Source organism: Mustela lutreola, chromosome 2 (genome assembly GCF_030435805.1).
Source record: "Mustela lutreola isolate mMusLut2 chromosome 2, mMusLut2.pri, whole genome shotgun sequence".
Classification (NCBI taxonomy): domain Eukaryota; kingdom Metazoa; phylum Chordata; class Mammalia; order Carnivora; family Mustelidae; genus Mustela; species Mustela lutreola.
The window spans coordinates 139,477,922-139,491,161 of record NC_081291.1 but is presented as its reverse complement, the minus strand read 5'-3'; the positions used below and the strand labels follow the sequence as shown (position 1 = coordinate 139,491,161).

The 13,240-nt window shown below is 40.9% G+C and overlaps 1 protein-coding gene across 1 annotated transcript; it reads left to right on the top strand.

Annotated features, from left to right (window-relative positions):
- Positions 1 to 242: 242 nt before the first annotated feature.
- On the top strand, positions 243 to 3,437 carry C2H3orf80 (chromosome 2 C3orf80 homolog). Its single transcript, XM_059163649.1, has 2 exons — positions 243 to 1,842; positions 1,969 to 3,437. The coding sequence occupies exon 1, from the start codon at positions 782 to 784 to the stop codon at positions 1,526 to 1,528; it is 747 nt and encodes a 248-aa protein (XP_059019632.1). The 5' UTR covers positions 243 to 781; the 3' UTR covers positions 1,529 to 1,842; positions 1,969 to 3,437.
- The last annotated feature ends 9,803 nt before the right edge of the window (positions 3,438 to 13,240 follow it).

Sequence of the window (13,240 nt, the reverse complement as noted above, 5' to 3'; positions counted from 1 at the left end):
GGGGATACTTGTGTTGGTGCCTCGACTTGAGTCTCTCTGGGGAGTTCTCTATCTGTTCTGGAGGTCTCCTGGAGTTCCAACTTCTCAGCCCCAAACATCTGCCCGGAACCATCCGGCGGCCCCCATCCCCCAAGCTCTGGGACGGCTGCGGGGCTGCGCTAGCCATTTGTGGCCATCATCCATTTTTAATCAGAAAGATCACAAGAAAGATGGTAAGCGAATCCCAGTCGCAAGTCAATTTAAATAACATTCCTGGGGAAATCCAATCACTTAAAACTGAGACACCTACGCCAGCAAGAGCCCCCCGCCCGAGCGGCGGGGAAGAGCGCGACGGCTGAATTAATCGAGATCAGGGGGCTCCCGGGCTCAGAGCGGAGCGTTAACCCTTCCAGCCCCGGAGGGTGGCAAGGGGGGCTTGGAAGAGTGCGGCCGGCGGGGCGAAAATGCCCACGGCAGTCACGGACAGGCTGCCTCTGCCATCTTGGGCGGCTCCGAGAGCCCTGAGGCGGGCCGGGGCGGCTGGGCGCGCGGGGTTAAGGTCAGAAACTCAGGAGGCCGCTCCCGCTGCGAGAAGCGGCCGCCTCCCGCAGCCTGGGCGCGCCTCGGGCTCCTCCTTCCGCCCAAGCGTGGCCAAGTGAGGACTGCTCCGGCCGCAGGTAGCGGAGGCGCGGGAGGCGGCGCGCGGGACCCAGCGCAGCGCCCGGGGAGGGGCCGACGGACACGCGGACAGACGGATCCCCCCAACCCCCTCCCCGGACATTAGCGACGGTCTGCGCCGGCCATGTGGGGACCCGGGGTCACAGCGGAGGGCCTGTCGGTGGCGCCGGCACCGCCGCCGCTGCTGCCGCTGCTGCTACTGCTGGCGCTGGCGCTGGTGGCGCCCTCGCGGGGCGGCGGGGGCTGCGCGGAGCTGGCGTGTGGCGAGCGGGAGCGCTGCTGCGACGCGGCCAACGCCACAGCGGTGCGCTGCTGCAAGCTGCCGCTGCACGCCTTCCTAGACAACGTGGGCTGGTTCGTCCGCAAGCTCTCTGGGCTGCTTATCCTGCTAGTGCTCTTCGCCATCGGCTACTTCCTGCAGCGCATCATCTGCCCCAGCCCACGCAGGTACCCGCGAGGCCAGGCGCGGCCAGGGCAGGCACGGCCCGGACCGCCGGGGGGCGCAGGGCCGCCGGGGGCCGCGGGGCCGCCCGACGACGACGACGACTCGCCCGCGCTACTGCGCGACGAGGCGGCCGCCGGCTCTCAGGACTCGCTGCTGGACAGTGGCGGCGGGGGCCGAGGCCGGGGAGGCGGCGGGCGCTCGGCCCCTTCCTGCGCCTCGGAGCACGAGCTTCGCGTAGTCTCGCCGGTCTTCCTGCAGCTGCCCAGCTACGAGGAGGTCAAGTACCTGCCCACCTACGAGGAGTCCATGCGGCTGCAGCAGCTCAGCCCCGGGGAGGTCGTGCTGCCCGTGTCGGTGCTTGGCCGCCCGCGAGGCGGCGGCGCCGGGGAGTCCGACGGCGGCGAGGGCCGCTTCCCGCTCATCTGAGCGTCTGTGGCCGCTCGAGGACCGCGCGGACCGAACGGGGCTAGGGGGGCTGCGGGTGGGACGCGACGACCGAGGTGGCCGCTGCCACCGCCGACTGCCTCAGACCCCGCCTGGCACCCGGGCCGAATCGCCTGTCGCCTGGGTTGGAGTCACCCCCACTCCCGCTTGCCCCGGTATCTTAAGTTTCCCTACGTTTCATTCGGTTCAAGGAAACGTTAGGCTCGCACGGCGGGGGCGACAGAAGCGGACGAGGCTGGAGCGCAACTTCGAAGGACGTCCCCGCCCTCAGCCTCTCCTCAGACCTGTGTTCACTCGTAAGTGCCTGCTTTCCGAATCAAAGAGAACACGTGAGCCCTTTAGTGCGTCGGGAGAAAGGCTGTCACCTTTGGGGATGCGGGGAAAGGGACGCAGTTCCATACCTCTGCCTCTCGCCTGGACAGGTCACGGTCTCCCAAGATGGGCGGAGGGCGAGGAGCCGTAGGGGCGAGCGGCGACTGGAGACTGCTGCGCGCGGTCGGGGAGAGCAGCGTCTAGGTATGATTGAATCCCTCCCTCCCTTGCGGAGAACCCAAAATCCCCCCCTTGGTATCTTCCTGGCCAAGCATAGTCACCGCTGACGGCTCACAATACGGGGAGGGATACCCGTGATATCCAGTTAGGTGCTGTACCTATTGAAGACACACAGGAATTAGGTGTATCGAAGATCGTATTCTTAATAAGGTACAGTTGGACTTCTGATTTCTCAATAACTGAGAAGATATTTTTATTTATTTGTCTTTTATTTTTGTATTTTTGCCATGTATTGAACGTATCAGGAGTGTACTTGTGCAATTAATGACAAGATAAACGTCTTTTCTTCTTTATGGCCCTCTTCCCCTTAATGGTCTGGGAATTGTCTGTCATTGTTTCACAAAATATTGGACATGATTTCATTTACAATGGGGGAAAAAAGAGGCATGGTCAAAGAAGAAAACAGATGTGACCTAAAACACATGAAGGATATCTTATTTTCACTATTTGAGAAGAATATATTTTATTTTTAGTACTGTGGCATAATATACAACATTTTGTAATAAGCATAGATTGTGTAGTCTAGGTCTTAATTGTATCACTCACCACATAGTTGTATGTAGAAATGATTGATGCATAATATGTCATACCATGGCATGAAGCATGATGTCATATGCTTTTCCCTTTATTTTGAAGTACCTTCCACAACATGACACAAAACATAAGAACTTGTGACTTCTCTTTAAAGCCATAATTGTGCAAGTAATGTACTACAGAAGGATTTAGTCAACATATCCTAAGAAAAAACTGAATGTCATTGTATCAGCTCTACCATTCTATGAAATGTCCTTTAAGCAAATGGTAATATAAAATATTAAAATGCATTATGTATAATGTACATATGCACAGTCTATGTACATATATACATATTGTATACCATATAATTACTATAGTTTATGAAAGGAAAAGGAAAACAAATGTTTCTCTGCTTGGAGAAGGATGAGTGTTATATTAAGATTTTATATGTGTGAACCTTACATATATATGTATCTAGAAACATTGTTCTTATGATTGAAAAAAGGTTGACAATCCTGAGATTGTATTAGAGGAAACTGATTTGATTAATTTGAGAAGTGATTTGTGAAATTAATTTGAGAAAATGACTTAAAGTTTTAAATGCTAATAGAAAAAGTCTGACAGTTCTAAGAAGTCTGAATTGTAACAGAAGAGAATGGTTTACTCTAAGCTGCTAAAAGCTAATGATCCTGTCATTAAAATCATTTGAAGTATTATTAAAATACAGAAAAACATTAAAATCTTTCTCTGTGCAAACTGTATCAGATGTGTGACTATATGGCAATGTAATAAAATATGATATGGGTCTCTTTCAGACTTAAAAGCAATTTTAAGCTGTGTTTGGCAAAACAATAAGGAGTTGAGACAATTTGTTTAAATTGAGAATGGGACAAGATTTAATGAAATCACATCATATTGAGTAACTGCACATTAATGTTATTCAAACACTGTAAATTTTAGTTACATGTGGCTATCAATATCACCCTCCATTCAAACAGGAAAGTTACCATAATCTTTTAAATTATTTGTCCTTTAAGGGTATGTTTTAGATACATCTTACAATTCACCCAGATCCAAAACAGCAACGTGAACATTCAAGTACCAGTATATGTAGTATATCCTACATGTTGCTGTTATTAGCATTTGGAGCTAATCTTGTAAAAACATTTATAATACGAATCAAGTGTATTTCCCTTGTATCAACTATGGAACATTTCTCCCCCTAAAATTCAGAATGTCTATAATGTAATACTAGTCATGCAGTGAGGTTCCACTGAATTTTAAAGTCACCACAAATTTAACACTTGTTTTCTTCTTAAACAGCACACAAGCTTTTATGCACATCTCTCAGTTAATAAAAATGAGTTTGACTCTGGTTTTTCTCTTGCACTTCATTGTTTACCAAGCACAATTTTGGGGAGGAGGAGTCCTTAAAAACTAATTTTTTAGTGACAAATGAACATGTTTCATGGTTACAAACACACACACACACACCATACCCTGTTAAAACACACAGAACCTGTGTATTCACAGTGCTTGAATGCCTGGATAGAAACATTTTTAAAGCACTAAGGGCAGTATCTAGGTGTAACAATTTTATAGATTTCACCTGGCAGTTATTTATTACCTAGAACTAGTAAAAAACAGTAATGTAGAAAGCATTAATGTAGAAAAGTTATTCTCTCAACTCAAAATAATTTGTGATGTGATTTTACTTGTTTTCAACATTTTTTTATATAGGTGAGGGCACAGATATATATGTATATATATATGCACATATTTATGTATATATAAAATCAGTTGCTTAAAAGCATGACTTTAAAATTTTCAGTTATGTGTATTATTTAATTATATATGTATACACACACACACGTGAAATCTGTTGCTTAAAAGCAATTTGTTGTTGGTGTTCAATATCATAAACAAGGGGGAAATGTCTTCTTGAAATAGAATAATAGTTTCAAGAGGCCATTAATTCAACCATGAAGACAGCTTTAGCAATTATGCCAAAGGGCATCAGGTGTGCTATAAAAGGAAAACAAGACTGAACTGTAGAGGCTGAAAGGAATATTAAGGAAATGGCCTCCAACAGTTTAAAAGGCAATATGCTAAGTACCTCAATGTTGTACTTTATGTATACAGTTTCTCTAAAGTGGAATTAATAAAGGAAAGAGTTCACAGCTGGAACTTATTATGTTATAAACATGAATATGGTGTTCAGATTTAAACAATGTTCTGCACTGATTTCTGTAAAAATGTCACGAACATAATTAATTTGGATTTCCAGAGTGAAAGAAACAATGACAAGTTGTTTTATTTTGAGTATCCCAGCATTAATCATCTCTCCAAAACTCTACGTTGCAGACAACCAATCAGTAATAGAATATTTGGCAAGGTTGTATCACTAGTTTGCAATTTACTTTTCATTCACCTTTCATCCATTGGGAAAAGATAGTAGGCTAAGGGAAGGTATTTTATCAACAAAGAATGAATCAGCAACCAGCTAATTGTAAGGAATTAAAACATCCTTTCTTCCATAGAAGAAATTTTTTTAAAAAAATTTTTTTAAAAAAAATTTCCCTATAAAATAATCAAATGTCAAATAAAACCAATACTTTGATTATATTTAAATACATATAGAACCTAATTTTATTTATTGTTTTTTACTTACAGAATTCACTTTTAATTTTACAACAAAAATTTTACAATGCTGGACATTTATGCCATCTGACTAAAGTTTATCACTTTTTTCCTCTTCAACTTCTTAACCAAGCACCTTCATTATCTTCATCTCTCCCAGTTCTAATTTTTCTTTCTTTGTATGTTGTTACTTTGCTTTGAATTTTCAGTACTTGTTTTCACTAAAATACATCTAGAACTCCAAGTTGCTCTTTTCTCTGATTTATACCAACTTATTTCTTCCTCTTCTCTGAGTTCTTCCTCTTCTCTGAGTTTTTCTCTTAGAAGCTCTGCACAGTATTCTTTCCATTTTACTTTATTTGAAAATTTTTCTGTTGCTAGAAGCAATGAGACTCCTGAGTTCTATATTGGTTCTACACCTGTATCCGTGATAGAGGGACAATGCTGACTCAGCTCTGCTTGAAAATTAAGTTCCTATTTCTTCCATTCATCTCTGCATACTATTTCTTGGACTAGCAAATGAAACTTTTTTGTTTTTTTTAGGGTGTATCTTGTTCTTTGACTAACTCTGTTTTGCAGGTTTTTGACACCTGTCAAGTCTTCTACTTGGTTCTTTTCTTTAGGAGTTTTGACCGTTGATGCCTGTTGGGTCTTTTCTGGGTTCACACAGAAGTTTCCCACAGAAGTTTTCAGCATTTTCCTGAGTGTTGTCAGTTCAGTGGATTCACATTTCTCTCTGGGAGAAATCCAAGCTTCTTCTTGATTGTCTTATATTCTGGGGTCCACCATTTACTGTGTAGTTTTCCTAAGGCCCTTGGCAGTCTCTTGACACCCGGAGTGAGGTTTCACCTTTTCCACATTTCCGCTTGGGAGATGAGGGGTTCTTGTTGCTTTTGCTCTCTGATTGTAGCTGCTTGGCTTTGGTGTTTTTAGATGCTCTCTGATGCCTTCAGATCTTCCACCGAGTCTGCGCTTTCCTCGTTCTTCTCCAGCTGTACCCTGAATATTCTTAGATTTCCTCATCATTCGGGTTTGTGCTTTGGACTGTTCTAAGCTTTTTGTGGACATCACAACCATTTATGTATTTCTCTGGTTCTGCTGGTGTTTCCCTGAATTCTTTGATACCCGCCAGGTCTTCGGAGGGCTCTGGTTTTATCTTGAGTGTCTTCAGCAGCCTCCTGATGATGCCTGTTAGAATTTCTATTGGTTCTGGGTCTGCTTTCAAGCGTTCCTAAGCTTTCCGTGGACCTTACCATCACTGGTTTGTTCCTTTAGGTTTGTAGGAGCTCTCTGATGGCTGCCAGGTCTTCCATGGGTTCTGGTTTTATTTTAGGTGCCCTCAGCATTCCTGTCAGAATTCTTAGTTTTTACTGAGTCTGGCTTGTGCTTTGGCACACTCCTAAGCTTTCTGAGGAACTAATTGCCATTTATTTGTTCCTGTTTCTTTTGGTGTTTGTTTGTGGGAGCTCCCTGATACCTGTCAGGTCTTCCACAAGTTCTGCCTTTTCTTCAGGTGTTTGCAGCACTCTCTTGAGGAGCCCAAGAGTTTCTACAGGTTCCAGATTCTGTTTTGGGGTGCTCCAAAGCTTTCTGTAGACACCTAATTTTAATCTACAAGTTAATTCCTGAAACTTATAGTACTGTGTGTGAGTTCTCAAAATTTACTTTGATAACTTAAATATCATTTCTAGCATTTCTAGCTCTGATTTAAAATTTGGTAGCAGCTTATACTGTAGCCATTTTTCCAAAGAGTAAAATATAAATGTGCACATTTTTAGACATAAGCTTGTCATTTGCTGTGGGTGGTAGCACTCTTCACTTGCTACCAAGATAATTATAACAATGATAACTGTAATTTGTTGAATGCTTACATATGCCAGGCACTGGGCTAGGCATCTTACATATATTATGTCATTTAAAATTCATAACAGGAGGAACTAAGGGTTTGTTTGTTTTGTTTTTTTTTAAGATTTTCTTTATTGAGTGTGAGCACAAGTGAAGGGAGGGGCAGAAGAAGAGAGAGAATCTTAAGCAGGTTCCACTCAGTGCAGAGCCCGACCTGGAGTGTGATATAATGACCCTGAAATCATGACCAGAGCCAAAATCAAGAGTCAGATGCTCAACCGACTAAGTCACCCAGGTGCCCCCAGAGGTTAATAACAAGGATTATTAACCCCATTTTACAGATGAGAAAAGTGCAGACAGAGAGGCAGAGTAGTGTGCCCAAAGTCACATGGGTGATAAGCAGAAGATCCAGGAAGTAGATTCAGCCTATTAGACTCCGGAGCTGTTACTCTGAACCACTAAACTTTCACTATGCAATTAATTTAACCTCACAGAATATCTTACCATTGGAGCTGTGGCTCGAGCTGCACAGCATCTCGTTAGAATTACTTTTTGTTTTTTCACAAGTGAAATAAGGTAGCTATTATTTGTCATTTGCTGTTTAAAGGAACTATTATTTAAAAAATAATAGAATCTAGGCCAGAAATCTTTACTGTGGAAATGGCAGAAAAGTTTTATGGATAAAACCTGAAATGGTCAACGAATACAACAGAGATATTATTTTTTGCATTTCATTCAGCCAAGTCCTTCAATACCAAGTGTGCCTCCTTCCTAGTCTGATTTTGTTAAATTGAAAAATTGAAAAACATTTCTTTAAAATAGCTCATAAATCTTGTCCAATATCTTAAAAAAAAAAAAAAAGCCAGATTGTTTTTTGTATGCGCAGCATAAAAAACAAGAACTGTAGAGTCTAACATTATCACTAAATCCTTAGTGCCAGCTAATATGTAAACAAGAACAAAAGAGCTTCCCAGATTAAGATTCTATTTATATTCTTGTGGTAGAATATAAGTGTTTGTTAAGACTTAATATGGAATAACATGATTTAGACTACCCAGTGAATGTGTAGACACTGGATTTACTAGTTATATGACCGCCATAGCCAGTTGCTTAATTTCTCTTAAGGCTATTTTCTCTTCTGCAAAATGGGGAGAGTACCTACCTCAGCTGGGTGTCACAATAAGGTATGTTATAGGTCTCATATTAACTTTACTTAAAAAATTGTCAACTGGTTTTGGTTGAGGTGAAAGCCTCAACTACACGGTGGGTGAAAGCCTGTGTAGGAAAAAAGAAATGGGGCTTGGGCAGGCAAGGAAGGACCAGGAGTGGCAGACTAACTCATATAGGAAGGGTTGAGAGTGTGGAGAGCTTGATTTCAAGGAGCAGTGCAGTGGGAGATAGGTAAGAAACACTAGAAAGCTAGGCCAGTGGAGTAGGAGATTGGGATACTGAATCTTGAGACTTCATCCACAGAGAAGCTGTGGGCAAGGACAAAGTGGAAACAGTGGTCTTGGAAGTAGGTCCTGGAGAGTGGACATGAGGGCTGTAAGTGTAGAGGAGGGTCCACGTTTCTGAGGGGGATAAAAGGACAGGTGGAGAAGAGCAGGTCAATGAGAGCAAATGGATGGCCCGATGGGACATTGAAACCCACCTCAGGTATGACAGAACGGAGTCTGATAGAAAAGTATTTATATAAGGATGCCTGGGTGGCTCAGTGGGTTAAGCCGCTGCCTTCATCTCAGGTCACGATCCCAGGGTCTTGGGATCGAGTCTCCCATCCGGCTCCTTGTTCAGCAGGGAGCCTGCTTCTCTCTCTGCCTCCGCCTGCTTGTGCAACGCTCAATCTCTCTCTCTCTCTGACAAATAAATAAAATCTTTAAAGAAAATTTTTTTAAAAAGAAAAGAATTCACATAGACAATTCTAGTTTTTAATTTGAAGAAGAGAAAGCCAAGGGAATATAACTGTCATGAAATATTTAAAAGGCAAACTTACAGAAGTGGAATTAATCTTTCTTTACGGAGCTCCAAAAGGTAGAACTTAAAGGTAAAAAAAAAAAAAAATCAAACTGTAAATACATCTTTCCATCTGTCCATCCACTCATCCATGCGCTATTCATTCAGCTACCCACCAAAAAACATACTTGAGGTCATTTGCAAAAAGAACACACAAAACAAGATCCTCCAAAAGTAAATGAAGGAACAAAGGCATTGGAGAAAGGCAAAGCTGCAAAAATAAGGTTATACCTTGATTCTGAGCTTTTTGGCAGGAAATACAAAGAAAAAGTTCAATTAAAGGATTCAGTGTTTGTAAGTAAAGACCAGACCAGGTGCTTGAGAGAAGTACAGATCTTTCTGGAATTGACATTTGGCAGAAGTTTCTCCTCTGACTTCTCATAAGGAAGACACTATAGGGGCACCTAGCTGCTCAGAACATGTGACTCTTGATTTTGTGTGTTGTGAGTTCACATTGTGCATAGAGATTACAGAAAGAAAAAAAAAAGACACTGTAATGTCAAGAATAACTTTCAACCATTTTTATATTAATTATGTTCCATAAGGCTTATAAACATTAGATCCTCATTACTCACTATAGGTATAATATTATAGCTCAGTACAATTTTTCAATAAGTCTAAATAATATAGTACAGTAACTCTCAACTCCTAATGCTTTGGTCCAATCCCCAAATAGGTTATATTCTAGAGGAATGGATGACTATATAACTCTCTAGTATTTTACCATGAATGTTATTTCCCTCAAGTGTTTTAAAAGCAATTTTCTTGCTTTTTTAAATTACAAAAATTATATTTAAACACACACAGCAACCCTAAAGACTCTACCAAAAAAAAAAAAAAAAAGCTGTTAGATCTAATAAACAATAATGTTGAAGGAAACAAAATCAATATACAAAAATTATATACACTAATAATCAACTATCAGAAAGAGAAATTAAGACAATCTCATAATTGCATAAAAAATAGGAATAAATCTAACCAAAGAAGTGAAAGATCTTTACAATGAAAACTATAAGACTTGGATGAAAGAAACTAACAAAGACACAAATAAGTGAAATGGTATTCTGTGCTCATGGATTAGAAGAACTGGTACTGTTAAAGTGTTAATTTTATCCAAAACAGTGATTCAATGCAATCTCTATAAAATTTCAATGTCATTTTTTACAGAAATAGATAAAAAAATCCTAAAATTTATATGGAATCACAAAAAGACTTAAATAGCAGAAGGAATCTTGAGAAAGAAGAACAAAGCTGGAGGTATCACACTTCCTGGTTTCAAACTGTATTATAAAGCTATAATAATCAAAACAGCATGGTATTGACATAAAAACAGACACACAGGTCAGTGCAACAGAATAGAGAGCCCAGAAATAAAGCCACACATATATGGTCAATTAATTTATGACAAAGGAGCCAAAATGTGCAATGGAGAAAGGGCAGCCTCTTCAGTAAAGGGTCCTGGGAAAACTGAACACATGCTACATGCAAAAGAATGAAACCGGACCACTGTCTTAGACCATACACAAATATAACTCAAATGGATTAAAGATTTGAATATAAGACCTGAAACCGTAAAACTCTTGGGAGAAAACATAGAGGAGTTATGCACCTAGAAATAGGTTTAGGCAATGATTTTTTAGATTTGACATCAAAAGCTAAGTCAACAAAAGCAAAAATCTGTAAGTAAGACTACATCAAACTAAACTAAACTAAACTAAAAAGCTTCTTTCTGTATAGGAAAGAAAGTCATCAACAAAATGAAAAGGCAGCCTATGGAATGGGAAAAAATATTGGCAAATAATATATCTGCTAAGGAGTTACTATCCAAAATGTAAAAAGAACTACTAGTCAATAGAAAGAAAAACCAAAAACAAGACAAAACCGATTTTAAGAATGGGCAGAGGACCTGAACAGACATTTTTCCAAAGAAGGCTTACAAACGCCAACAGGTACATGAAAAGGTGCCCAAGATTGCTCATCATGAGGGAAATGCAAATCAAAACCACAATGAGATCTGACCTTATACCTGTTATAATAGCATTTATCAGAATAACAGAAATAACAAGAGTTGGTAAGGATATGGAGAAAAGGGAACCTTTGTGCACTGATGGGAATAACTGTGAAAAACAGTATGGCATCTACTCAAAAAATTAAAAGCAGAACTCTCATAAGATCAAGGAAGTCCACTAGAGGGTATTTATCCAAAAGAAATGATATTATTATCTTGAAAAAATATCTGCCCTTCTATGTTCATTATAGCATTATTTATAATAGCCAAGACACAGAAACAACAGATGAATCGATAAGGAAATTGGGGTGTGTATAAATATAAGATGGAATATTATTCAGCCATAAAGAAAAGGGGATGTTAACTAGACCTATTGTGGTGATCATTTCACAATATATACAAATACCAAATCATTACGTTGTATACCTGAGACAAATACAGCATTATATGTCAATTATATGCCATCAATTTTAAAAATCCGAAGCAGCAGTGGACCAGGTTGTTGAGGCTCATGACCTCAGATCCACTGCTTATTAGGGCTGTGATTTCAGCTGAATTGTTAACTTCTTCGCGCCTCAATTTCTTCTTCTGAAAAGGAGTCTAGACGTAGTACATCAGTGGGTAAAACTCTCACAGCCTCGCACAGCGTACAATCTATATCTATATATGAGGTGAAAAAGGAAGGATCAAGTCTGACTTTGAGGCCCTTGAAGGAGTTTTCTACATTGAGCTTTGAGGAGGCCCTGAATTCCAGAATCCATCCAAAGCAGCCCTTTAGTACTTATCAAAAGCCTTAAAATATATCTAGCCTTGTTTCAGCAGTTCCCCCACAGAGAATCTATTCCATGGAAATAATCAATCAAGGTCCTGTGCAAAGATCTGATTGCAAGAGATAACCTTTGAAGCATTGCTAATAGTGAAGTATTGAACACTCCCTAATTATCCAATAGTAGGACACTGATTAAATAAATTCTGCTCCATCATACAAAGAGACATTCTGTAGCCAGCGAGAAACGGAGACAGCACAGTGGGGAGAGGCAGAGGAAGAGTGAGAGAAAAACTCAAGCAGACTCCACACTGAGTGTGGAGCCTGATGTGGGCTCCATCTCATGACCCTGAGATCAGACCTGAGCCGCAACCAAGAGTCTCACCCTCGAATGCGTGCATTACCCAGGCACCCCAGTTCTGCAGCTTTTAAAATGATGTGCCAAGAAATCTATTAATATGGGAAAACATCCATGATATAATGTCCTTAAATGAAAAAAAAAGTAATAAAATCCTATTACAAATAAATGCGCACAGACGCATACAAGAAAATCCTGTTTTAAAACCCATAGTTTGGGATGCCTGGGTGGCTCAGTTGGTTGGACGACTGCTTTCGGCTCAGGTCATGATCCCGGAGTCCCAGGATCGAATCCCACATCGGGCTCCCAGCTCCATGGGGAGTCTGCTTCTCCCTCTGACCTTCTCTGCGCTCATGCTCTCTCTCACTGTCTCTCTCTCTCAAATAAATAAATAAAATCTTTAAAAAAAAAATAAAATAAAACCCATAGTTTATGCCACTACACTGAGATATTCCAACAAATATATAGATCTTCCGGTCCTTTTTTGATTAAATTTTTAGTTACCCAGGTAATAGCAAGTACTTCTTCCTTTAAAAAAGAAAACGTTACAACAAAACCCCTGCTAACACAACCACCCTCAATCCCTGCCTACTTCTTCAACTTGAGCTTTAACCACTGTGTGGTGAATATCCTTCCAAAATACTCTCTGTATATTTTTACTTCATAGAGATGTATTCATGGTAAATATATATAATATTATTTTGCACCGAAGGTTTCTGTTTCTGTGCAATCTTATCACATGTGTAACTTCATGTAACCACCACCACAATCAAGACAAAGCATCATTCCATTTTATAGGGCTCCTCATGCCACCCATTATAGCCTTATAACCACAGGCACACCCTCCAGTTAATCCTTAACTGCTGACATTCACTAATTTGTTTTCCATCTCCATATTTTGTTATTTTAAGAACATCATACAAATGGAATTGTACAGTAAATAAACTTTTGAGATTGGTTGGCATAATCCCCTAGAGATCTACCCAAGTTGTTGTG